General features: G+C 49.3%; 1 protein-coding gene across 1 annotated transcript in view; it reads right to left on the bottom strand.

The window, feature by feature from the left end:
* ALS2CL (ALS2 C-terminal like) overlaps positions 1 to 21,594 on the bottom strand; it is a 49,816-nt gene extending 28,222 nt beyond the window's left edge. The window contains exons 1-7 of the mRNA XM_026651993.1: positions 21,514 to 21,594; positions 8,434 to 8,542; positions 7,054 to 7,246; positions 5,350 to 5,415; positions 2,840 to 3,005; positions 1,836 to 1,964; positions 394 to 513 (exon numbers count right to left, since the gene is read on the bottom strand). Coding sequence (XP_026507778.1) covers positions 394 to 513; positions 1,836 to 1,964; positions 2,840 to 3,005; positions 5,350 to 5,415; positions 7,054 to 7,246; positions 8,434 to 8,539 — 780 coding nt within the window. The 5' untranslated portion in view covers positions 8,540 to 8,542; positions 21,514 to 21,594. The remainder of the gene's footprint in view (positions 1 to 393; positions 514 to 1,835; positions 1,965 to 2,839; positions 3,006 to 5,349; positions 5,416 to 7,053; positions 7,247 to 8,433; positions 8,543 to 21,513) is intronic.
* Positions 21,595 to 24,004: the final 2,410 nt, after the last annotated feature.

The raw sequence follows: 24,004 nt of genomic DNA, 5'->3' as shown, positions 1-24,004 counted from the left end.
CCCCCCGCCACCGAATTGCCGCCAAGGGCGGCAAAATGCTGCCCCCCCCCAAATCCTGGTGCCCTAGGCAACTGCCTAGTTTGCCTAAATAGAAGCGCCGGCCCTGCTAAGGACACTTCCAACCATGGACATTAAGTAGCATGGATCTGTTACAATTGCACAGGTGTACTGGGAAAGAAAATTATGCTAGGGCTCTTCTTCTCCCTCCCTACCCAGCTTTCTTCTCTTAATCTCCATTGAAAGTCAAAACATACATGGATCTGAGCTGGAGCATTTCAAACTACAGCCAGACTCCACTATGGTATTTGAACCGAAGTGGCGTCACTTTCAGCAGTACTGAGCCTTTCACGACGACTATGTTAGCTCTTTATCCTCCTCCCAGGGCCGACTCACCTGAATCAGCACTAGGATGTCATCAAAGAGCAAAACCCGGTTGGTTCGGCCCACGCTGGCGAAGACCGGAAGGTTTTTGCTGTCTTCCAGCAGCCTGCGCTCAGGAACACAGAGCCACTCCTGCCAAGGGAACCAAGGAAGTACGTGATGGAGAAAGAGCTCATGGACTCCCCAAAGAGAAGCACCTGTAGGAATGGGTACAGGGCATCTCACTCTGATCACCTCAGAGAGACTAGCTGACTGCCAACGTTAGAGAGCTACGGGGGCAGAAGAAGCCAAACAGAAGAGTTTCCTCAAACTAGAGCTTCAACCACGCAAGGTTTCCAGTGATGGAGAACCCTTGGAAACCTCCAAGGCCGCACCCTGGAAGCGGGAGACCTAGATAAGTCTTCACTGAGTCTACTTCTGTCTTTGTCCCCAAGAACATTTGGGTTCCATATGCTTGAATGGGGCCTGGTTCAAGGAAGCTCATAGTCACGTCTGAACCAGTCACGCAGCCCTAGAGAAGACTAGAATGTGGGAGCAATACTAACTTTGCCTCCCCAGGAAGAGAGGGGTGGAAGGAAGCAGATAACATAGGAAGCCTGCCGAACTCTTGCCTACTTTTGGAACAAAAAAAACCTGAAGGCACTGCAGTTGAGGTGTCTGGATAAATGTTCTCTCACTTCTGGTGGGGACAAGCACTTGCTGGAAGTGCCATGGAAGAAGAGTTACAGCCAGAGCCCGATGCTGCTCCCAGGCAAAGGAACATGAGACAGACCCCTGCAAGCCCCAGAGTGGGGGAGCAGGATGGTTGGTCACCCCCAGGTAGAGGATTAGGGAGGCCATGTATATTTTGTAGGCTTCAAGACACCAGCAGGAGCTTGGCCACTATTACTTGCACCTTTTAAGGAGAAAGGATGCCGAAGGAATAGCAAGCAGCAGGGCCCCTGCTCAGAGGTCGCAGCGCCACCCCAGACAGGCAGAACACAGGCCCCCTAGGACGGGAGGGCAGTGGGGATTTGTACAGACTGAAAAGGGAATGTTTGGGGATCTGATCGGGGCAGTTGTGTGGAGGTCTGAGGCAGGAATGGGGGTTTTGTAGCATTGGAGGGGGGCTTAGAGATTTGGCTAGTCAATTAAGCCACACTGACCCCTGAATATTTTGGGGGTCACCCTTCTTTGGTGAACGGGATGTTGAACAGCCTCCGTGAATGAACCCGTTATGGAACCTAACCTGAGAATACAAGACCTGGGGCCCGCTGTATGGCTCTCCAGAACCATGGGGAAGGCATTGGAATGGCCAGCCCTTTGGTAAAGTGGATGCAATAAAGGATTCCCTTCCTGAGGACTTGTCTAGTTCCTAGTACAATGCATGCTCTGGAATCTCTTGTCCTGGGCCATCAGCATGACCATGAAGGAAAGCAGACTGGAGGGCCACCGAGATGCTGTTTCTGACTCACCGTGAGTTTGTGTCCCAAGGACTTCCACAGGGCTTTGGTCAGGCAGGCTTCATCCAGGACTTGGCTGATGAAAGACTGCAGCTTGGCATATTGCTTGGCCGCACTGGTGACGAGTTCTCGGTCCGGGCTCTGTCAACAGGAGAATGTGCCGTTAGGAATGTTTCAGCTAGAACTATACCAGATCTCCATCTCTTCCTACATCACAGCTGTAGGACAGCCGTGGCAGCTCTGAATTCATTGTGCTGGCCCTTATTACTAGTGTGTGAACTGCTGATTTATTAAAAGCTCTGATCTAGGAATTATTTTAGGGGAGTTCTCTGGCCTGTATTATACAGGTAATCACAGCCATCCCTTTTGGCCTTGGAATCTGTCATTCTATTGTCTAATGGTTAGAGCAAATTACAGCATCAAGCCTCTGGGATCTATTCCTCTGCTTATTGGGTGAACCTGGGCCACTTACTTCCCCTCTGTATACCTAGCTGTATTATGGGTGGCCTGTGTTGTGTTGCCATTTAGGATGGGCAAATAGTGGATTTTTCTATACATTGGCAATTCCAAAAACAAAACAAAAGCTTCACATCAGGTTAAACCAAAAATGAAATTGAGATTGTTGGCGCACTGGAAAGTCAAAATAACTTCAAGTCAGGTCAAAACAAGTGTTTCATTTGGATATTTCCAAAACATTTTGGTTTTTTTGGTTCAGTTGATACTATTTGGCAAAACTCAACGTTTTCAGGTTGACCAAAAGCGCATTTTTTGGTGATCAAACTATTTGCAACTAGAGCTGGCAGAAAGTATTGGCAATGCCTAATGATTTTACAGTAAAGTGTTTTAGAGTCTTTAGATGAAGGAATCTGCACCAACACGGCCCCCTACCACCCTGTCTGCCTGTTACATACATTTTCCTTACAGCATATGGTGGTTACAGTATCACAATATTCCAGAGCTCTGTGTATGGAATACCGAGACTGGTTGTCGAATACCAGTATGAATAGTCTAGTTACCTTGCCAATGGCCTCGCTGAGCCTGGTAAGGATGAGGGCATATTGCTGCACGTGATCCCGGAGAGGTTTATGGAGTACTGTATGCAGGGCCACCGGTATGGATGTCTCAGAGGTGAAGTCTGCAAGGAATTGCTTCAGTGCTGTCTTGTGTGTCTTCCAGAATTCACTGCAAGGTTTCCAGTCAACAAGATACCAGTTCATTACTGGGCATGCGTCCCCACGCTTAGTAGTGTCTAACCTCTCTTAACGAGGCAACTTTTCACGACCGCCCACCTGCTCAGCCAAACAAATATTCAGTCACACCCATGCTACACGGCAACTTTGCTGACAGGGCACCGGTGACTCCCAGGCAGGGATGTCAGTAACTATGGCCAATGTAGAAGTGTAGTCTAGTGGGGCAGTCACTGGACTGGGAGACCATATACCAGAGCTCTATTCCACACCTGCCACATGACCTTGGCAAAAATCACTTACCCTTTTTGTAAAGTACACCTAAGGAGTATGGTGTTACAGTCACACTGCTGGAGTTACACACTAGACACAATACACTAGTGGACCGATTCAGATAAAAGCCCCAAACTACTGAAGTCCAGCTCGATTGTCTTTTCAATATCCTTTTCCACAGGACTCATTACGGTAAGGACCGGCAATAAACACAGTGTAAGAAAAGCTATTGTAATGACGTTCCTGGCCCAGTTTTACAGACCCAAATTTGGATGAAAACCGCAACGTCTGAATATTTACCTTAACCATGTGCGGTTCCCCTACCACTAACGCACACAGCCCTCGCCCCCAACTCTATCTTTATATTAATATAAATTATGTGCTGGCTACCAACCAAAGCTATTCAGTGTTGAAATGCAGTCATTCGACTGTAGATCTGTTACACGTCATAACTCACTGAGTGAAACTGATCAGGAATTAAGGGGAGAGGGAAGTTACTTTTGCAGCATCTAGGCCAGTGGTTTTCAACCTTTTTCATTTGAGAACCCTTAAAAATTTCAAATGGAGGTGTGGACCCCTTTGGAAATCTTGGGCAGTCTGAAGACCCCTGACCCCAGGTGGAAAGCCACTGATCTAGAAAGAGCAAGCGGACAGCACAGCCGGCAGCTCTGCTATTGTCCTTGGCAAGACTGCAAAAATCTTTCAAATAGCAGAGAAAACGTGTGCCGTATGTGCAAATTTCCAGGCCTTCCAGTTCTGACTGGAAATTAAATGCTTCTCTGGACACTTCTAACAGGGCAAATCCTCCAGCCGTTCTGATTTTATCTGCTCTCTACCTGAGCGATTTTGCAATTCTGCAGCGGTTACTCGTGCCTAATTATGAGCAGGCTTTTGAACGTTCTAGTCAAATGGCAGTTTGCATGGTCTGTCTCCACTACGCACCTGAGAAATTGCACAAGATGTAATTCCGTGGAGCTGAAATGGAGCTTCTGCCGGAGACCGAGGTCTTTGACCTTTTCAGTGCTTGCCTCTCTTTACCTCAGTGACTCTCTCCCCTCATTGTTTCCCAGCAAGATCGGCTGGAAGGAGCTGGGAGAGCAAATCACAGGGGATCCCTCCTCACTTTGAGGTAAGGACCATCTCAGAATCCATCAAGATCGTGAGAGAGCAGCAGCGGCTCCGGTTCTAGGAGACTACCTAACCTGCAATCGGTGTTCAGTTGCTGCTCAAATAGCTTTGGTATTGGAGCAGTGAAGCTGTAGCAGTGCATTTCTGCACGGGTTAGCCTGGGGGGGGGCAAGGTTCCAGGAAGACTTGTACAGCCCGCACTACAGTGCATGCTACTGCAGCTTCACTGCCATTAGTACTGAGCTAGGGCAGGCATGTTTACACATGCTGCCATCACACCTCACGACATCAGTGTAGACATACCTTAAAAAGTAGCTGCGCTCGTTGGTTGACATGCTGTGACACACTAAGCGGCACATTCTGGTCCCTTTTTGCTCTCCTTCCTGCCCGGGATCTAAACACTCAGTTCGGTCACTATTAGAGCTGAGCACATCACTGATTTTTCAGTTCGCCAGCAGTTCCAAGCGGGGTTTGGGTTCAAATTCGAAAAAGTTGAGACCTTTCAGCAGTTCAACCCAACACACCCGCTTGATTTAAAGAAGTGGTTTGACCCAAAGCGTTTGTTTCCTGGCATTTTTAAAGGGTCAGATTCAAAGTCGGTGGAGGAGGTGGTGGTACCGCCCCATAGAACTTTTAGCCTAGTGGTTAGGGGGTAACCTGGCATCGTGGCCTCCACTGAAGCTGGGAGAAGCCCGCATGGTAGGTTTGCAACCCAGCCATGAAGTAGAGATTACTCCGTGCCGTCCCGTTAACACACTGGCTGGATTACTAGCGTGATGAGGCACTTTCTGGCCAGTATACCACTGTAGCAAGGCCAGCTCCCATAAGCCAGGGGACTCTAAGGCCTGCTTGAAGTCTCACTCCTTTAGCTTTCCCTCATGCAGACAGGGTTATTCCCTCAGGCTGAACAGGACACTGGAGGGTCTGAAGCCACTAACCTTTTATTCTTTGCCGCCTGGTCAAAGCCCTGGACTACAACACAGTTTGCAAAGGTGACAAAGTATCTGTAGGTAAAGAGAAAGAGAGGCCGAGTTTGGGTCAAGTGGTAGCTACCAGGTTTAAGAGGCACTGGGAGAATCTTGTGGCTCGTTTGAAAGCCGATCATGTCTGTTACCTTTTTGCCCAGGGTGTCCGAGATGGAGACTAAGCCCATAGACTATTCCCTCCACGCATGTTCCCTACAGCATGCTCTCCAATGCCTTGTATAACGTCCCTTGGGAGATTATTAATGGGGAACATTCTCCACTAGGCTGATTACCAGGAAAGTACCTTAAGATCCACTTTGCTCAGGCAACAACAGCCCCGGAGGATTAGTCTGCAGGGACTGAACCCAAGACCGGTGATCTAAACCTATGGGCTTCTACTGAGGCACAGGACCAGGTCTGCTAGACTAAACCCAGTAGACATCTCACCACTAGAAGCAGACAGCCACAATGTCAGCATGTGTTCTGCTCCATTTTCTCTAATTCCTTAAAACCACCAGGCGTTCTGCTGGGGGTGGGTTGTTATATCATTTGTAACCCCCCTGCCTCGCCACCCACACGTTGCTGCTCCCCAGAAGCATGAGAGGGAGATGGCTTTAGTATGGATGTCTCTCTCTCCCCCACCATTAACACACCAGTGTACACCCGCAGAGTCAGATCACCTTGCATGCTAAGCATGTGACATTGCAGGATCGGGACCAGGGTGTGTAGGCAATCCGATCTGCTAGCACGGGCCCCGACACCCACGCAGAGCCCGGCCTACGCAGAGAGCATGGTGTGATATCCAGCGTCCTGAGTTTGAGATGATTGCGTTTCTAACGAACGGCAGAGCAACGATAAGCTGCCGGTCATCCCAGATTTTAATGGAGTTTATAGCACATCAGAGCCCAATCCTGAAAACACTTCTGCATAGGAGCAGGTGGTTGTACTTTAATAGATTCTAATGACTGTGACACGTTACTTTTTCCACTCCGTGTCCCAGGGAGGTCTGCTTCCATCCCCACACCCCACCCCGATCTAGACACAAGTCCTCCCATCCTGATCACAACACAAACTCGGCTTGCATATAACTCAGTCATGGCTTATATCCCCACCCTCTACCCCTATAAAGCTTCTAAATATCAGTGTGCACCAGAAGGCAAGTCTTCATCTTAAACCTCTTTAGAGGAAAAATCACAGCCACAGCTAAGGAAAGGACAAACTAGATACCAGGGGTTCTCAAACTTCGTTGCACCGTGACCCCCTTCTGACAACACAAATTACTATAGGACCCAAGAAGGGGGGCCGAAGCTTGAGCCCGCCCGACCCCACTGCCCCAAGTGGAGAGGCCAAAGCCCGAGCCCCACCGCTCCAGGCGAGGGGGCCAAAGCTGAAGCCCAAGAGCTTCAGCCTCAGGCAGGGGCCTGTAACCTGAGCCCCACTGCCCAGGGCTGAAGCCCTTGGGCTTTGGCTTCAGCCCCAGGTGGTAGGGCTCGGGCTTCAGCCCTGGGCCACAGCTAGTTTAAGTCAGCCCTGGCGACCCCATTCAAATGGGCTCATGACCCACTTTGGGGTCCTGACCCGCAGCTTGAGAACTGCCGAGATAGACAAAGATTTCATCCTGATCTCTAGTCTATAGGTTTGCTTCAGTAATCGACATTATAGTGTCTTTGTACTTACTGGATGTAGACACTGAGAAACAGATCTCCCTTCCACAGGATGTAGAGGTCTTGGAGGCAGAGCGACGGGGAGATGCTGAACTTCTCTTTCAGCGTCCGGTGGTTTTCCTCTGTCAGGTCCCAGAGAGCGTGGAAGCAGTCGTTCAAAAGCAGCAATAATTTCAAGTTATCCTTTCCTTTCTGCTCATGAGGCTCTTTGAAAGAGACCAAGAAGAGAAGATACTACAAAGTCATAGAATGATAGAAGTGTAGGACTGGAAGGGACCTCGAGAGGTCTTCTGGTCCAGTCCCCTGCACTCAAGGCAGGACTTGGCGATGAGACCCAAGTAGTCTCCTGGGAGACGCATGGTGCAGTGCATTACTTTGGTATTGTATTTCCTCAATGGACACATGTACATGAATCTGAGACATTCTACAGAGAGAAGAGCTGATGGCTAGCATGTGTGGGCACCCTCTACCTTAAGAAGTAGGGTGGATCAATCCACAGCTGAGGATCTGGCTGTGCAAGTTCTATTTGCGAAGAGCTGGGTGGTCATCGCTATCAAGAGGATAAGGCAGAAGGAGCACAGCGGTTTAGGGGACTAGGCAAGGGAGTGAGAACCGTTCGAACTTCACTCCTCCGTGCTGAAACAAGCTTGCAAGTGGATGCAAGATTGGGGGCTTGGTTTTCAACACCAAGGACCTGAATGGAAAGTAGCACCAGTTTAGATCTACTATAGGTCTGACTCTAGTCTCACACCAGTAGGAATCTGGATTTACCCCAGTAAGAGCAAGGAAACAGCCCTCAATGATCCAAGCCTACGTCTTGGACGAGAGGTCACATGCAACCTCGTAGAGTATGTACTAGGGTAGCACCCTTTGCATGGGGTTAAGTAGCAGTGTAGACAGCAAGGCATAGCTTAGGCAAGTAGCGCATAGACACGCTTGAAGAGTGTGGTTATGCCCCTGAATACAGGCCCTACACGGCTCCCTACTCAGCCAAGCCTTGCCTTCCCCGTTTACATTGCTATTTTAGCCGTATCGTGTTCTGCCATCTCCCAGCTGCTGGTGCCCTTCCCCCGCTGCGGGGAAAAGTGCCTTTCCCTGCTGCCTCCCTCACCCGAGCTTTTCGCTGACATGTGTATCTACATATCACAGGGTGGACGCAGCTTGTTTCTTCACTGCGGCGCGGGGCTACACATCGCTACACACCACCAAAAGCGGTGTGTAGTGCAGACGTAGCTTTAGAGCTCGGATTAGGGTTTAGATTCCATTTCCCCAGGTTAGAACACCTTCCAATACACCTGCCTCAGTTACCATTGAAGCCCAAGTACTGCATCGATCAGATACCGGGAAGCAGAGATTCACGAGCAGATGGCTACATTCTCCTCTGTGGGCTTACCCGCCTGGAGCAGGGGCTTGAGAACGATGGCGTTGATACGCGCTAGACACGCAGAGAAGGTTTCTTCGGATTGTAGGAGCGACTCGGCCGCTTCAGTGGCATACATGTCCTAGATGCAAACAGAGGTAAAGCCGTTCACTATAAAGAACCCTACATCACAGCAGGGCCTCCAGGCCCCCAAATTGGGCCCTCCTGGTGCTTGGCGCTGCACACACAGCGAGAGACGCTCCCAGCCCAAAAGAGCAATCTAAAGAGATAAAAGTGGGAGGGGAACTAGAGGGACAGAGAGGTGAAGTGACTTGCCCAAGGTCACACTGCAAGGTCAGTGGCAGAGCTGAGAACAGAGCCCAGTTTCCCTCCTCCAAACACTAATTCTCAGACCACTGCCTTTGTCAACAGACCATGCTGCCTCCTTGCAAGACTTCCGCAAGCATCGGAGCTTTCAAAAGAAGGCCTTGAGCATTTCTAACACTGAATTAATGCCCCAAGAGCTGGACTCGCTCTCCTGAAGGAAGCCCCTTTATGCCCAAAGCACGTACGGTGAGGACAGGGTTAGTTCAAACTTCCCACACCGTTAGCTGTGTGCCAACGAGACTCAACTCACCTCCATTGGCAGCAAAATGTGTTGTATGCTGCCACCAAGCTATCCACCACAACAGCTGCTCTGACCACATCCACCCCAAGGGAGCAGAAAGTCGGATTGCTCTGGCTGTCCAGTTACATCTGTCCTCACTGCTGCACATAACGGAAGTGCTTGAGTAATACTGCTTGTGTTCACAGGCCAATCAACAAATTCCTATTGCTTCCTCTTTAAAAAGGAGAAAAATACTAACCCAAGTGCTGCTAGCTAACGTCATGGAGATCCACAATGGAAAGAACTCAAGCAGTGAAGAAAATCAAGAGCAGAGTGAATGTGGTTTGGCGCTACCGCTAATAGAAAATGTGCCACTGTAACAGACTACAAACAAGACTTTTTCTGAGGCTCTCTGTGATAGCCATGGGCACTTAACTTCCCTAAATTACAGGGTTATGAAATTCCATAACGTTGGAACAGTGCGCATGACTTAAAAAGCTGTTTTTCGCAAGAACATTGGGACAGGAAACGCCCGTGCATCATAATAAAATCAAGACAAGACAGGCATCTTAACCCCACTCCCCTTCCAAGTTCCAGACTGCACAAGTGCGGGGGACTACTGAACCAGAAAGCAGAAGTGAAAAAAAGTCAAAGACAGCAAGAAGACTGTAGTTGTCTAAACAATTTGGGTTTTAGGTGCATTTATTCCACTGCCTGTAAACCTGAAGATGAAATTTCTCCTCACTTAGATCTCTTATGATCTTACACGGCCCCCCAATATTGGGATTGGAACACCTTACAATTTAATGCGAGGATAAATGCAACACCTCCGTGAACTAGGGAAATATCATCCCTATTTTACAGATTGACAAATGAGGCACAGAGAAACAGAGATGGATATCCAAAGGTATTAGGAACCTAACGATGCTATGGGCATCTAGGGCAGGGGTAGGCAGCCTATGGCACGCGTGCAAAAGGCGGCGCGCAAGCTGATTTTCAGTGGCACTCACACTGCCCGGGTCCTGGCCACCGGTCCCGGGGGACTCTGCATTTTAATTTAATTTTAAATGAAGCTTCTTAAACATTTTAAAAACCTTATTTACTTTACATACAACAATAGTTTAGTTATATATTATAGACTTCTAGAAACAGACCTTCTAAAAATGTCAAAATGTATGACTGGCACGCGAAACCTTAAATCAGAGTGAATAAATGAAGACTCGGCACAGCACTTCTGAAAGGTTGCCGACCCCTGATCTAGGGAAATGTTCAAAAGCACCTAAACGGGTTCTGTTCCCAGCTAAATGCAACTGAAAAAATCCCACTAGGCATCCACCATTATCTTTAGATGCCCAATGCCTTTGAAAATCTAATCTTAACTGATTTGGCCAAGGTCATAAGAAGTCTTTGGCAGAGCAGGGAATTGAACCCAGAGCTCCAAAATCCCAAGCTTGCACCCTGATCACTGAATCGTAAGCACGGAAGCATGTTCCCTAGCTTTAGGAAGAAGTGTTTTGCTTAATCAGGGTTAGCGTGCAAGCTAGCTGGTGCATGAGATCTACTACATCCACGGAGAACACAAAGTTAGATCAGGCTGAAATCTGACATTTTGAAATTGATAGAAATTTTAGGGTTTTTTGGGGGGGGGGGGGGGCTCGCTGAAATGTCACCCTTTCAGCCAGCTTTGCTCTTCACAGATTCCGACCCCGGGCTCCTTCCCACATTCCTAATCACCTACTCACTTCTGATCCAGGCAGTGTGCATTAGGAATGCCTTCTTCTGAACCATCAGGGACAAGCCACTAGAGACAGGATGAAGGACTTCTCTAATCCAGTTCTCTCTCAACCCCTACACCACACACTGCATTGCTAAAAGCTTTTGCAATCGGTTTTCGCTTTCACTGGAAGGCTGCCTACTAGCTCTAGTACTCAAAATTACAGTCATGGGTTGACATCACTTATTAAGTAATCAAGCACTCAGACTTTTAAAATAGCATTTGATACAACATCCATGACATATAAACTTGCTATACCACATGATCTAATGAGGCATAGTGGGGTAAGGGCAGAATTTCCACCTTGATTTCCCAGCTCTGTTGACTCAAGCCCTTTACCCAGACAATTATTTGAACAGAGTCTGCGCTTATACACCCAGAGTCTGATAGCACTAAGGAGAGGTAAAATCTGTCGCTTATTGAACAAGGTTGATGCTGATTCAGGGCTGCAGACTTTAAATAACCCACAACAGGCAAGGGCAAGCACAGGTCACTGCAAGCTCATGTGAGGAACTGAATGAAAACTGCAGCACAGCAGTAGAGTGGGAGGATTGAACTTTACCAGTAGTCACAGGGGCCCCCTGGACAGCAGTTTCACAAGACTCCGTTGTTTTCTCCATGTAAGTTTGTTGGATCCATAAAGACAACACCGGTATGATCTGCCCACTCTGGAAAAATCTGCTCCCACTCTTAATACGGAGCCTATGCACACACCCATCTTTGGCACCCCTGGATCAAGACACTTTAAAAAGCAGAGCTGCCAAGTTCTGTGCAGATCTGACATTATGTACAAGTGAACTTCTTAGTTTGCATGTAACCATAATCTCTAGCTTTAAAAGCTGTGTGGATTTAGCACCGGCGAGAGGAGTCAGACAGGCCGCCTTGGGGAATGAAGCCCTCTGCTGATCTACAGGACAGCAATAGAACAAGCTTCCCACACACTGCCCTGCCAGCATGCTTCACATCCAGTTACGGGGGGGGGGGGGGAGGGGGGGGGTTGGAAAATGTCCTCTAGGGAAGTGTTTCTCAATGACTCATCCGTGGACGGGTGCCAGTCCCGGAGACAGTTCAGGAAGGCGGCAAGCCGGGTCCCTGGTATCAAAAAGGTTGAGAAACACTGCTCTAGGGTAACTGAGTAATTGTCTCCATGGCGCCACCAAGATCTAAGCCTCCACCAAGTAGCCCAAAGCCCGGTGATAAGTGAGACGTGGAAGCCAGATCCAAGATCTTCCCACTCCAAAAACTCATCGCACAAGAACCAAAACTTCCATTAGAAGGGAGCCACCTTTAATCCCAGCTGAGTGGATGGATTATCTGTGGTAACAAGCCCTATCCAAGGCATAATAGAGCTGGCAAATAAGCTCCCCACAAAATGCATGGACCTAGGCACGTCTTTAAGAAATGAGAAAGTATAACACCCATTGGGGGATAGGAACACACATATACACAGAAAGAGAGGTTAGTTGACCTGTCCAGTGGCAGAGCTGGGAGTTCAGCCTTGGCAAGCCAGCCAATTGTCTGGTAAAATAAAATTCAATGTGACCACAATCAAATACTGTCAAACATTCAAGCAAGAATGGTCTGACATAGGTGGCAGCCTACCTTTTCGATGGCTTCAGGGTGCCATTTTTTCATTTTCTAGAATGTCATTGTTTCATATTTTTCCCTCAGTTAACTCAGTTAAGGAACTTGGGTTTTTTATTTTGTAGTTACACATAAGGCTAAGCCTATTGGAGGCCATACAGTCTTCTTCTGTTTTTTGTTACTCTTCTAATAAGTTAGTGCTTTAAAATATTTGACCACTTATTTTTGGACTGGTCAAAGGCCCAACCCAAGTGGGAGTAGAACCCAATTCTAACTTGCAGTCCTATACCCTACACTCACTTATTTCATCAGAATGACCACTGATGGAAAAGGCCCTTAGATGTTAGGCATGAGTCAACACCTCCTACAGAAGAGTGGGTTAGATCATGGCCAGTTTACGAAATACATTGCAAAGGAGAAGGTAATGGAACCTTTAACAGGACTATTAATTCCCAGAAGGAGATGCTGGGTTAGAGCCTAGGTTTTTCTTTCACTCAGCTCAGTAACCCACCCACTCTGCAGTGAGGAGGCAGGCTAAGTCACTCAAGAGCTGACAGTCCCCCAGTGCCTTCCCACAATTCCCCGTGGGCCTAGAAGGACCAACAAGTTCTCCCACAAGTCACTGGGAAAGAGACTACGAGAGCCGTTCAGCTTGCTGCAGGACTAAAGATGTGCCCCCAGAAGTCCTAGCGACACACAGGGAAGCACAGCACCAGTGCGGGAGGGCTTTATAGTGGGACTGCTCAGACCCAGGCTAGTCTAACCCAGGCTAATTCTGCAGTGAAGACACCCCTAATAAGGCTATTGGTAAGCACATGCCTAAGATTTCTGAACTTATGCCTTCTCCCCATGCTGCCTTTGCCATTTTAGACTCTACACTTTCCAGGGCAGGAACTGAGCCCTTCTGTGCTTGGGATGTACCTAGAGCACCGTTCAGGCACTACTGCAACCAAACCAAGAGGTTATTTTTTCTTAGTCAATGATCAGTTTCCCATTGGGCTAGACACTGTGCAGACACAGAGAGGATGCTCCCTACCCCAAACAGGGCACAACATACTTGACATGGTTTTGTTTACGCCTTAGTTTTTCCCAGTTGCTTTTATTATTGCACCTGCGTGTCTATATGTAAAGTTGTATGAACAAGTTGCCTCATAGAGCGAAGGGTTGGGCTACAGACGGATTCCTCTTCTAGATTCTTTTGGTGCCTTTCATCCCAACGATTTAGCATGGGGCTCCATCATTTCCATCTCTGGCACGCTCCTCTCCAGAGGCGGCTGCAAACATGCCATCAAAAGTCAAGGGAGACAGAAGAGTTTTCACAAGAACGTTGGGGCTGACCTTAATTTTCAGGTCCCTGAAATCTTTAGCATCCATGCAGGAGCTCAGTTTAGTATCACACAGGGTTGCCAACAGTCCCTTATTAACAGGGATGTCCCTTTCCCCGCCCCTTCATCTATGTACAACACAAGCGGAAGTTGCAAATAGCAGCAAGAAATACCCCTGGTGAATGTAGGCAAGTCCTGCTTTTTATTATTCATAATACTATTGGGAGAATGGGTGGGGCAGGGATGCTAAGAAAACAGTCCCTTATTTTTTTAAGCATCATGTTGGCAACCCTATAAAATGTTCTCCAACACAGTGGTGCACTTTGGAAAACCAAGCTGGTTTGGCACATGTGGTGCTATGGAATCAAGGCATTTTGAGGCCAATATTCAGACTGCTCTGGCTAGTACAGCATTTCTCGTGGAGCTGAACGCCACAATGCAGTATCTTGGGTAACAGCGATGGGTGGCATCAAAATCTCAAGATCACCATTTCAGAAAAATCTGGTTATTAAGGGCCTTAAAGCAGCCCTACAAGTACCACTAGCGATTGGATGGATACAAGCTTGAACCATAAGAACGGCCATACTGGGTCAGACCAAAGGTCCATCTAGCCCAGTATCCTGTCTGCCAACAGTGGCCAATGCCAGGTGCCCCAGAGGGAATGAACAAAACAGGGAATCATCAAGTGATCCATCCCCTGTCGCCCATTCCCAGCTTCTAGCAAACAGAGACTAGGGACACCCACCCTGCCCATCCTGGTTAATAGCCAGGGCAGGCTCTACCATTTTTGCCGCCCGAAGCAGCGAAGCAAAGAAGGGGGGGGGGGGAAGGCGGCCGCAGCAGTGCCGCCGAAAAAGAAAAAATGAAAAAGCTGCCGCCTAAGAAGGAAAAAAAGAAAAAAAAAAGACGGAGTGCCGCCCCCTCAGATTTGCCACCCCAGACACCTGCTTCCTTAGCTGGTGCCTAGAGCTGGCGCTGCTAATAGCCATTGATGGACCGATCCTCCATGAACTTATCTAGTTCTTTTTTGAACTCTGTTATAGTCTTGGCCTTCACAACATCCTCTGGCAAAAAGTTCCACAAACTGTCTGTGCGTTGTATGAAAACAATCCTTCCTTTTTTTGTTTTAAATCTGCTGCCTATTAATTTCATTGGGTGACCCCTAGTTCTTCTGTTATGAGAAGGAGTAAATAACACTTCCATGATTTTATAGACCTCTATTATATCCCCCCCCCCTTAGCTGTCTCTTTTCCAAGCTGAAAAGTCCCAGTCTTATTAATCTCCCCTCATACGGAAGCCGTTCCATACCCCTCATTTTTGTTGCCCTTTTCTGAACCTTTTCCCATTCCAATAGATCTTTTTTGAGATGGGGCGACCACACCTGCACCATAACGGAACTTTCCAATAATGGGTTCTGAGATGGTCTTTTCTAGTCACCACGTGTTCTGAGTTTTTCCACAGATGTATTTAAGACTGGTCCAGAGAGCCAATTCTAGGAGTCTGGGGAAAGGCTCTGATTTGGTCTAAACCAGCCCATTGTTCTTTCTTCCTTAAACGTTAAGCCATGTTTCTAGTCCATGCAACTGTGATAAGCCACATCCCAGCATTGTATTATGCTGCAGTGTCTGCATTCAGACTAGAGTCCCAACAGAGATCTTTCATCTCATGAGGAAAAAATAGGTCCACGCCTTATTTTGGCCAATAGACACTCTGAAGCAAGCTCTTCACACCAGACTTTCACACAGCATATTGCGTTAGTGTCAGGGTGGATTTGATTTAAATCACTAGTCAGGAAGACTCGATTTAATCATGGTTTTCTACATCAAAGTGCATTCTTGTTGGTTGTTATAACCTTAATACTGATTCTTCACAACTCAGAGATAGATGTAGGTTTCATTTTTAGAAGGTACACACTATATATTTTTAAACAGTGATTTATTTTGAAAACTTTTCAGATTATTTATCAAAAAATGAATGATTGTTTGGTTATTTCAGTTACCAAATGTAACTGAACCAGATATTTATGAAGTCGTTGGGAGGTGAACTATCTCCAGTTCAACAGGTTAATCATTACTATTTGGAGGATTTTCTTGCCATGCTGTCATTAAGTATTCCGGATTTTTTTCTTCAACAGCAAACATATAATATTTTAACAAAACAAGCATACGTCCCTCGCTTCTCACATATATTTCCAGACTTCTTCTCCTTGCCCAGATCTATCCTGCCCCCAACAATCTTCTATTCATTGAACTTTTTGAAACTTTGCACTTTTAGAGAGAGGTAAGGGATTGATTCTGTGTACACAAACCAGCTAGCAGCCTCCCTCCTTATTCCCAGTGCAGAGTCCCAAGCCCCAGTACTCACAGCCCCATTCAGCTCTGGGTAGCCGGGATACTGGGTCCTTCTCGGGCGAGTCCCCCCCGGCACAGTGCTCCTCCTGGCTCCTGTCCTGGGGTGTCCCCGCTCGGCCCTGTCCTTCCCAGGCTCCAGGCAGGTTCTCTGCTGCTTCACTCTGTGAGGGGCTGCGGGCTGCAGCCCTTCTCTCTCTGGAGCTCCAGAGCCACCCCCTGGAGTTTCCCTCCATTCTCTCACTGCTCCCCCTCTCCCCTTAGGAAAAAGATTTAAAGGGGCCATGCTCTCTAAACCCAAATGGGTTACAGGAGATTGAAAGCCAGTTGAAGGAATTGAAGGGTCCGCTCTTGGAGTATGTTCTAATAGAGAGGGAGGTTGTAGGGACAGAAAGGCCTACAAAAAACATGACAACAGCGAAGCTGAGACCACTATCTGTTCTGCTGACAGACATGGTCTCATTCTTTCCTTGTGTTCCCCCATTTGTCCGTATCCGTGTGTTGTCTCTTGTCTTCGATTACAAACTCTTTGGGACAGGGACGGTTTTTTTGATCTGTGTTTGTACAGCACCTAGCACAGTGGGGTGCTGCTCCATGACTAAGGCTGCTAGGGCTTTACGTTAATATAAAAGTGAGATGGTAAAAGTGCTGAAGTACTGTGAACTCAGAAGGATCAGGTAAGTACTATTATGGACCTAGTAATAGTTAAGGAGAATTAAAGGTCAGGTTGGCAACAGTTTTCATGATCTTGACTATCAAGTTTGGTAAATCTAGGAGAGAGATGCTAGGAAGGTTGGCATTGCCTAGAGCTGGTCCCGAGAGTGGGCAGTATTTTCTGCCGTTTCAAAAGCACTTTCTTTTTTGCCGTTTCAAAAGCACTTTCTTTTTAAGTGTGATGCATCAAATCCCGGAGAGAGGTTCGGTTTTCAGATTTGTCCTCCCCAACGCCACCAGAAATGGGGGAGAAGAGGGAAGCCACAAAGACCACATGTTTATTTTGATCTGACCAAAAAAAAAAAGTTTTGAAAAACCCAAATGTTTTTTGCGGGAGCATTTGTATTATTTGAACAGGCTTCCTTCAAAAAATAACCTTGGGGGGCAAAATTATGATGACTAACTGAGCTTCTTCTATCCCCTTCGATATATGAGTGAAATCCTGGGCCCACTGACAAAACTCCAATGGTCTTAAAAGGGCAGAATCCTGGGCCCTAGGAGTCTAATGAGGAAGTTATAGATCCCGGGGGTAGGGAGAAGAGGGTCAAGAGCAGTAAAGCAGCAGGACTATATGGCGCTTAGTCGGTGGTTTCAACCCCAGTGACACATAAGCAAAGTATGTGGGGGAAAGCACAACCAGTCCGAGTTGGCAGCCTCTCTCGCTTTGCACAGCGCTAAGCAGGCACCAACGGAATCCGAAATGTCTAGTTATGGAGTTATTGGGTGCAATCCTCCCAGGCTGATCGTTCCCCTCTATTCGGCATTGGTGAGGCCTCATCTGGAGTACTGTGTCCCGTTTTGGGCCCCACACTACAAGAAGGATGTGGAAAAATTGGAGAGAGTCCAGCGGAGGGCAACAAAAATGATTAGAGGGCTGGAGCACATGATTTATGAGGAGAGGCTGAGGGAACTGGGATTGTTTAGTCTGCAGAAGAGAAGAATGAGGGGGGATTTGATAGCTGCTTTCAACTACCTGAAAGGGGGTTCCAAAGAGGATGGAGCTCGGCTGTTCTCAGTGGTACCAGATGACAGAACAAGGAGCAATGGTCTCAAGTTGCAGTGGGGGAGGTCTAGGTTGGATATTTCACTAGGAGGGTGGTGAAGCACTGGAATGGGTTCCCTAGGGAGGTGAATCTCCTTCCTTAGAGATTTTTAAGGTCAGGCTTGACAAAGCCCTGGCTGGGATGATTTCGTTGGGGTTGGTCCTGCTTTGAGCAGGGGGTTGGACTAGATGACCTCCTGAGGTCCCTTCCAATCCTGATATTCTATGATTCTGTGAACCCCAGTACACAACTTCTACGGGTTCACTGCATGGACCAGAAACTCTGACACTCCCCAGGAGCTGAGAAATAGTGGGCAAGTCAGAGGAGCAGGAGGAGATCATAGCAACTGCCATGATTGCTAACGGACTGCGGCTGGGGTTGTCAACATTGTATTTCAAAAATACGGGACTTTTTTCTTAGCACCCTTATGGGGGAGGAGTACCCTGTACCCAAAGGTGCCAGGGGTGGGGTGCCCAGTACCACAGGGGGTGGGGAGTACTAGCCATGTGGAAATTGAGGAAACTTTCCACTCCACACAGCAGTCAGGCAGTCTTGGCTGCCGGGACCTGGCTCCCTGCCCATCTGGCTCCCCACCTGCGTAGGGGAAGTGAACAGGGCAGCACTACAGGGCCTGGTGTCGGGAGGGGAGTGGAAAGATGCACCTGGGAGTACTGACCCCCTGCTGGACAGGGCCCCCTCCTGACTACAGCCCTTGAGCATGGCCCTGTCTGCTTTCCCTGCACCAGCTCTGTCTGGCAGGGTAAGTGGATGGGGCTGCGTGCCCTGGAGCTGCGCTGAAGGGCCAGGCTCAGGAAGGGGCTGTCTGGCAGGGGGCTCGGTACTCCTGGGGTGTTGTCTTCTGTCCCCCACTCGCAGAGTGCCCACCAACATCCCCAGTAGAGGAGCATAACTGCTAGCTGGTGGCTGCTGCGGCAGGCAGGGAACATGGTGGGCAGGGCAGGGAGCCTGGTCCTCGCAGCCGAGACCACCAGCACAGAGCCCTGTCCATTTCCCCTGCCGGACTCCAGCCTTTCAGCATGGCCCGTCAGGGCTTCGTGCCCCCCCCCCCGCAATAAACTTACCATGCTCCCCCCCGGGGGGCATGCCCCATAGTTTGGGAACCCCTGCCCTATAGGTACATTGGTTCAGTAAGTCACAGGACCGATTCTGCATTACTACACTGTCTAATTGTACAAACTTTATAGCCTTGGACACCAACATAATAAGAAGACTGACTTTACGTCAGGAGAATAGTTTTAATATGTTGAAATACAGGACAAAAGGTGTCCCGTATGGATTTAGTACAGGACAGGCAATTTGCCATGTAAATAAGCGACATCCCTTGTAATACAGGACTGTTGACAACCCTAAAGCCTGCAGCCCACCTGCCCGGATGCCAGGGTCCAGCCTTTGTACTGGACACTGGAAGGAGAGGATTCCAGCCCCCCTCGATCCAGGCCCACTCCCCACCTGGTCCCTACACAAAGTTTGCCTGCGCTGCTCTTGCTGAGGGAACTAGGATCTCGGCGTAGCCTTTGAAAGCAACATCTGTTCTCAAAGACTGGAGAGAGGCAGAGCGTCTGGGCCGGAGCCAGAGCCCGCGGAAGTTGGTGAAAGTCTTTCCCTAAACAACGTGCTTTGGATCAGGCCCTAAACGACTTCTCTCCAAAGAACGAAGCCTGTGAATTGCAGACGGGCGAGAACTTCCCCGCAGTGCCAGCGAAGACAATTCAGAGCAATTAAGCATATTACAACAGTGCCGCTTCTCCCCTGCTCCTCACGCTGTCTCTTGGCTTCCCTCCTGTCCTTAAAAGGAAGGCAGGTAAGATGAGCACCAACCTTCGCAGCAGCAAGTGCCAGTCAGGTGCCAGCAATCTGTAAGGCAGTGGTCTCTGCTGCCCATCAAACCCCACCAGCGACCCACTCGGGGGGGGGGGCTGCTAATCCACCCTCAAACTCCCCTACCCTGAACTGCCTTCTTCCCGCAGCTCCATCTCATCTCTCCGCTGTTCGCTCCTGCTATAGCAGGGCTGGCTAAACTGGCTCACAAGCCACAGGCGGCTCTTTTACAGTTAAAGTGCAACTCACGGAGCCCCCCCCCCCCCGATTCTCCACCTACCAAACTGCAGGGGGCGGGGGTAGCTCGGGACCTCTGCCTTGCAGCAGGGTGGGGGGGGGGGGGGTAGGAGCTTCTGCCCAATGGGGAGTAGGGTCTGAGGGCTTCTGCCCAGCAGGGCACAGCTGCCAGGGCTTGGGACTTCAGCAGGAGTGGGGCGGAAGCCTTGACCCACACAGGTGCACCCTGGCTCTTGAATTTCTTAAGATTGCCATATGTAAGTCTGGCCACCCCATGCTATAGCTCCAGAGCATTGTGGGAGCGGTCACGAAAGAGTCCATGAAACAGAACTGTGCTAATTAAGATACTTATATGGCACCCGTCACCATTGCATCCCCGTGCTTCATAACCAGTAGTGTATTTATCCTCACGACGCCCTTGTGAGGCAGGGCAGTGCCCATTTTACAGACGGGGGAACGCAGGTCCCAAGAATAAGCAGCCTGCCCAAGGTCCTGCAGGAAGCCTGTGGCATGAACTTGAGCCCCACGAGCAGGAACGTGAACCCAAGTCCTAGGCCAGTGTCTCAACCACTGGGCCATCCACCCTCTGCGATGTGTCAGACCTCTAAACTCATCAGCACGGAAACAGGCCACTTAGTACAGGACTATTAACACTGATCCCCTTCTCTTCCAAAGATTAGACAACCCTCCATTTGAACGAGAGCTCACCAGGTGTCTGTACAGCACCTAGCACAACAGGCCACTTTGGGGTTTTGAGGAGACCTCGGAGAGCTACTGGACTGCAAATAAAGTCAATGCAACCTGGCAAGACAGTTTACCTGCAATCAGCGTTTGGAGAGGCTTTTAAGATACCAAAGTCCACCTGCATTCCAAAATGCTCCAGCCAGACTTGCAATCACACCAGGCTAGTCTAAAACTTCGCAGTAAACTCGTCGGGAGAATGACAGCAATTGTGCCATTTGCAGAGCACCCGGGCACGCTCTTCCACCGTGACTAATAAGCCTGGTATTTGTTTTTGCTCAGCCAGGGAGGCTCCAATCCTGAGCTGCACGCAGGGTGCTGAATCTGGCTTCACCAAGCTACTGATCCCAGGTAAAAATCGGAGCTTCCTGCCTCCTCCGGGTCTGTCTCATTCGATACAGGAACAAGTTCCCACACAAACAGGCTCCAATCGGTCTGCTGAGGAAAGGTGACTCCAGCTAGATTCTCCCCCTTCCTTTTGCCAGGGTCATCTTGCGTTTCTCCTAAGAGGTCTCAGGGCTCCTATTTTAACCTTGTGACACTGCTGAGGACTCAATTCTCTCCCAGTGCTGCTGTATCTTACATTCACCAGTAGCACCAATATCCACCCCATTCCCCCCCCCCCGCCCCTAATTAAGACACCTTGAGCCCTCCCTCCCCTTGATAAGAAAGCAGAATGCCAATAAACCCTGCCTGTGGCAGACACTCCAGGAAATGCACTGAATTCTACCACCACTGGCACAATTAAAGGGCTCTCCACGGTCAAAAAGATTTCAACTGCATTTTACCTTGTCTATTTAATCCGGGGAGAGTAACCTTAAACACTCCCTCATGCAATCTGGCCATTTAAGGTCAAGCGAAGGCAGCTTTAACGTACACACTGGTGGCTAAAATAACTTACTTCACATAAGATGAACAATCATGTTTTCCTTGGGCTGCTGCGGCTTCAGTTCCTCTGGGCTTCTGAGCGCTGAACTACCAGAGTCTCTGATCACCACACCCACAGCTCCTTTCCTCCCTCCCACAGCAAGTTGCCTACTTTGCTGAAACACAGATCCAGGCCTGTGTTCTGGGCAAGAGACACAGGGCCCCGAGATAGAATTACCAAACCCTCAAAGGGAAGCTAGGCATTGGCTGCTCATTACCTTTGTTCTCCAGTTGCTTAGAAACAAAAAACCCCTGTCGCTTCAATCCAATGGGTCAATTACTGTTATATGCATGTTAGAGGCATGTAAAATAGAAGTATGATTTAAAGGGAACGTCATTCAATGAATTCCTCTCCACTAGGTTACATCCCCTGGATCACCACGTCCAATATCTCCCCAGCTCCAGGCAACGTATTGCCCCCTCCTCCTGTGTATTTCGGTGCTTTCCATGATCCTTCGCCTTGCATCATTTACCTTGCTCGGCAATTTTCACACTTGCCTGGCTTCTGCTGTTAAGAGCAGCATGAGAGTCAGCTCAAAGCACTGGGAAACAGGCGAGCCATTGCTATTCAAAACACACTGCGCACATGTCTGTTGCACACTAAACATGCTTACATGATACATGTGTTCCCCACTGCAGCACACAAGCCGCTACACCTTCATGCGGTCAGCAGCAAGGGAAGATTTTTTTAACCACACCCCCCCACCTCCCGCTGCCCTTCAACCTACCAGAGCCCTCTGCCCAAAAGCCCTTCAGCTTTTCTAATCAATCCATCCATAATTAACAAATCCGTGCAATCCTTCATCAGGCAGCAAGCCTACCCCACGAGTGCTGCTAAACAAAGCCCCGCACTGTCCCAGCCTGCTTCGGGGAGCGCTGGAGAGCAGGAACAAAGCCCCATTCTCCGATTCCCCAGACGCGCCGACGCTACAATTCACTGGCTTTCCTCCCCAGCTGGAGGATTTACACGCCGCAGGAACTTACTAGCGCAGGAGGTTCAGGGCTCATCAGGCCATCACTCGGAGGATGCCCACTGCACAAAGGAGAGTGGAGGGGTGTCCAGGCTGGGGGAGCCTTTGTTAAGAGTGATTTATTATACGGACTTCCTCCCTGCTCCCCCGGAACTCCACGGTCCTTTTCAGCACGGCACCGGCACCATAATTCACTGTCCACTTCAGCGAGGGTGACTTGCCCAGCTCGGCTGTGCCGCAAGCAGTCCATATAAGGCATGCAGGTATACACAGAGCAGGGAACAATCCTATACCGCAAGATAGGTCCCTTTTCTTTTCCAGCCTCTTAGGTCCTTAATGTCACCCTCAGATTCGATCCATAAACGTATGGCAAGATGAAGGGGTTTGTGGTTAAATGCAGGGCTCCAAGCCAAGAAATCTAGGTCTGATTCTCGGCTCTGCCATGTGTTTCCTTGGTCAAGTCACTTAACAGGTTACATCTGTGCCTCAGTTTCCCCCCTCTGTCAAATGGGGAGAATACACCTAACTAAAAGGTGGGAGAAGAGCTTTTGCTCCAAGGTGCAATGGGATGGCAGGGTATCATAAGCGGCATGGCTCTTCTTAAAGGAAAACTTTTGCTTCCTGTTTTCACCCGCTCAGGAAGTCCAAGGGTGGAGCGTAGGGAGCTATATTTGCCTTGGACCAACTCCTAGGAGCTGCTTTTGAAACATTCAATTGACGTGTGTGGTCCGCAGCTTGAAGAGAAGTCACTTTCCCTGGTGGTACACCACCGAGCAGAAATCGTCTTTCTGGTGCACAGCGCAAGGGGTTGCTTTATTTACAGGGCTATTGTGATCCATGCTCCTTGTATGAACACATTTCTCTCAGGCAGGGCTGGGCGGGGATCTGAACCCAACAGAAACCAATCTGAACTTCCAATAGCAGAGCCAGCTGGTACTTTTAATCAGAGAATCTCAAAGCTCATAGCATTAGCATGCCCCACCACTGGGGGGCCCCCCAACTGTCTAATGGCACAAACCCAAACACCCTTGCCCTGCCCCCTTCCTCGAGGCCCCGCCCCTTCTTTGAGGCCCTGCCCCCACTCACTCCAGCCCCCTACCCCCGTCGCTTGCTCTTCCCTACCCTCACTCACTTTCACCAGGCTGGGGCAGGGGGTTGAGGTGCAGGAGGGAGCGTGGGCTCTGGGCTGGGGCTGAAGGGTTCGGAGTGTAGGAGCAGGGCTGGCCTTACCTTGAGGCGAACTGAGGCAGCCACCTTAGGTGCCAGACTGGGGGGGGGGGAGAGGGAGGAGCACGCCACTAGGACCCAGAGTGTAGAAAATTGTGTCTGCTGCTGGTGCGAGGGGGCACGGGGGCGTCATTTGAGCTCCCCACCTCAGGTGCCAAAATGTTGTGGACCGGCCCTGTGTAGGAGGTGGCTCCGGGCTGAGCCTGGGGCAGGGGTGTGGGCTCTGGCAGAGAGTTTGGGTGCAGGCTCTGGGCTGGGACAGGGGGT

This window comes from Terrapene carolina, unplaced genomic scaffold, assembly GCF_002925995.2.
Source record: "Terrapene carolina triunguis isolate 2854851 unplaced genomic scaffold, T_m_triunguis-2.0 Scaffold111, whole genome shotgun sequence".
NCBI lineage: Eukaryota > Metazoa > Chordata > Testudines > Emydidae > Terrapene > Terrapene triunguis.
This window is presented reverse-complemented; position numbering and strand designations above follow the sequence as displayed.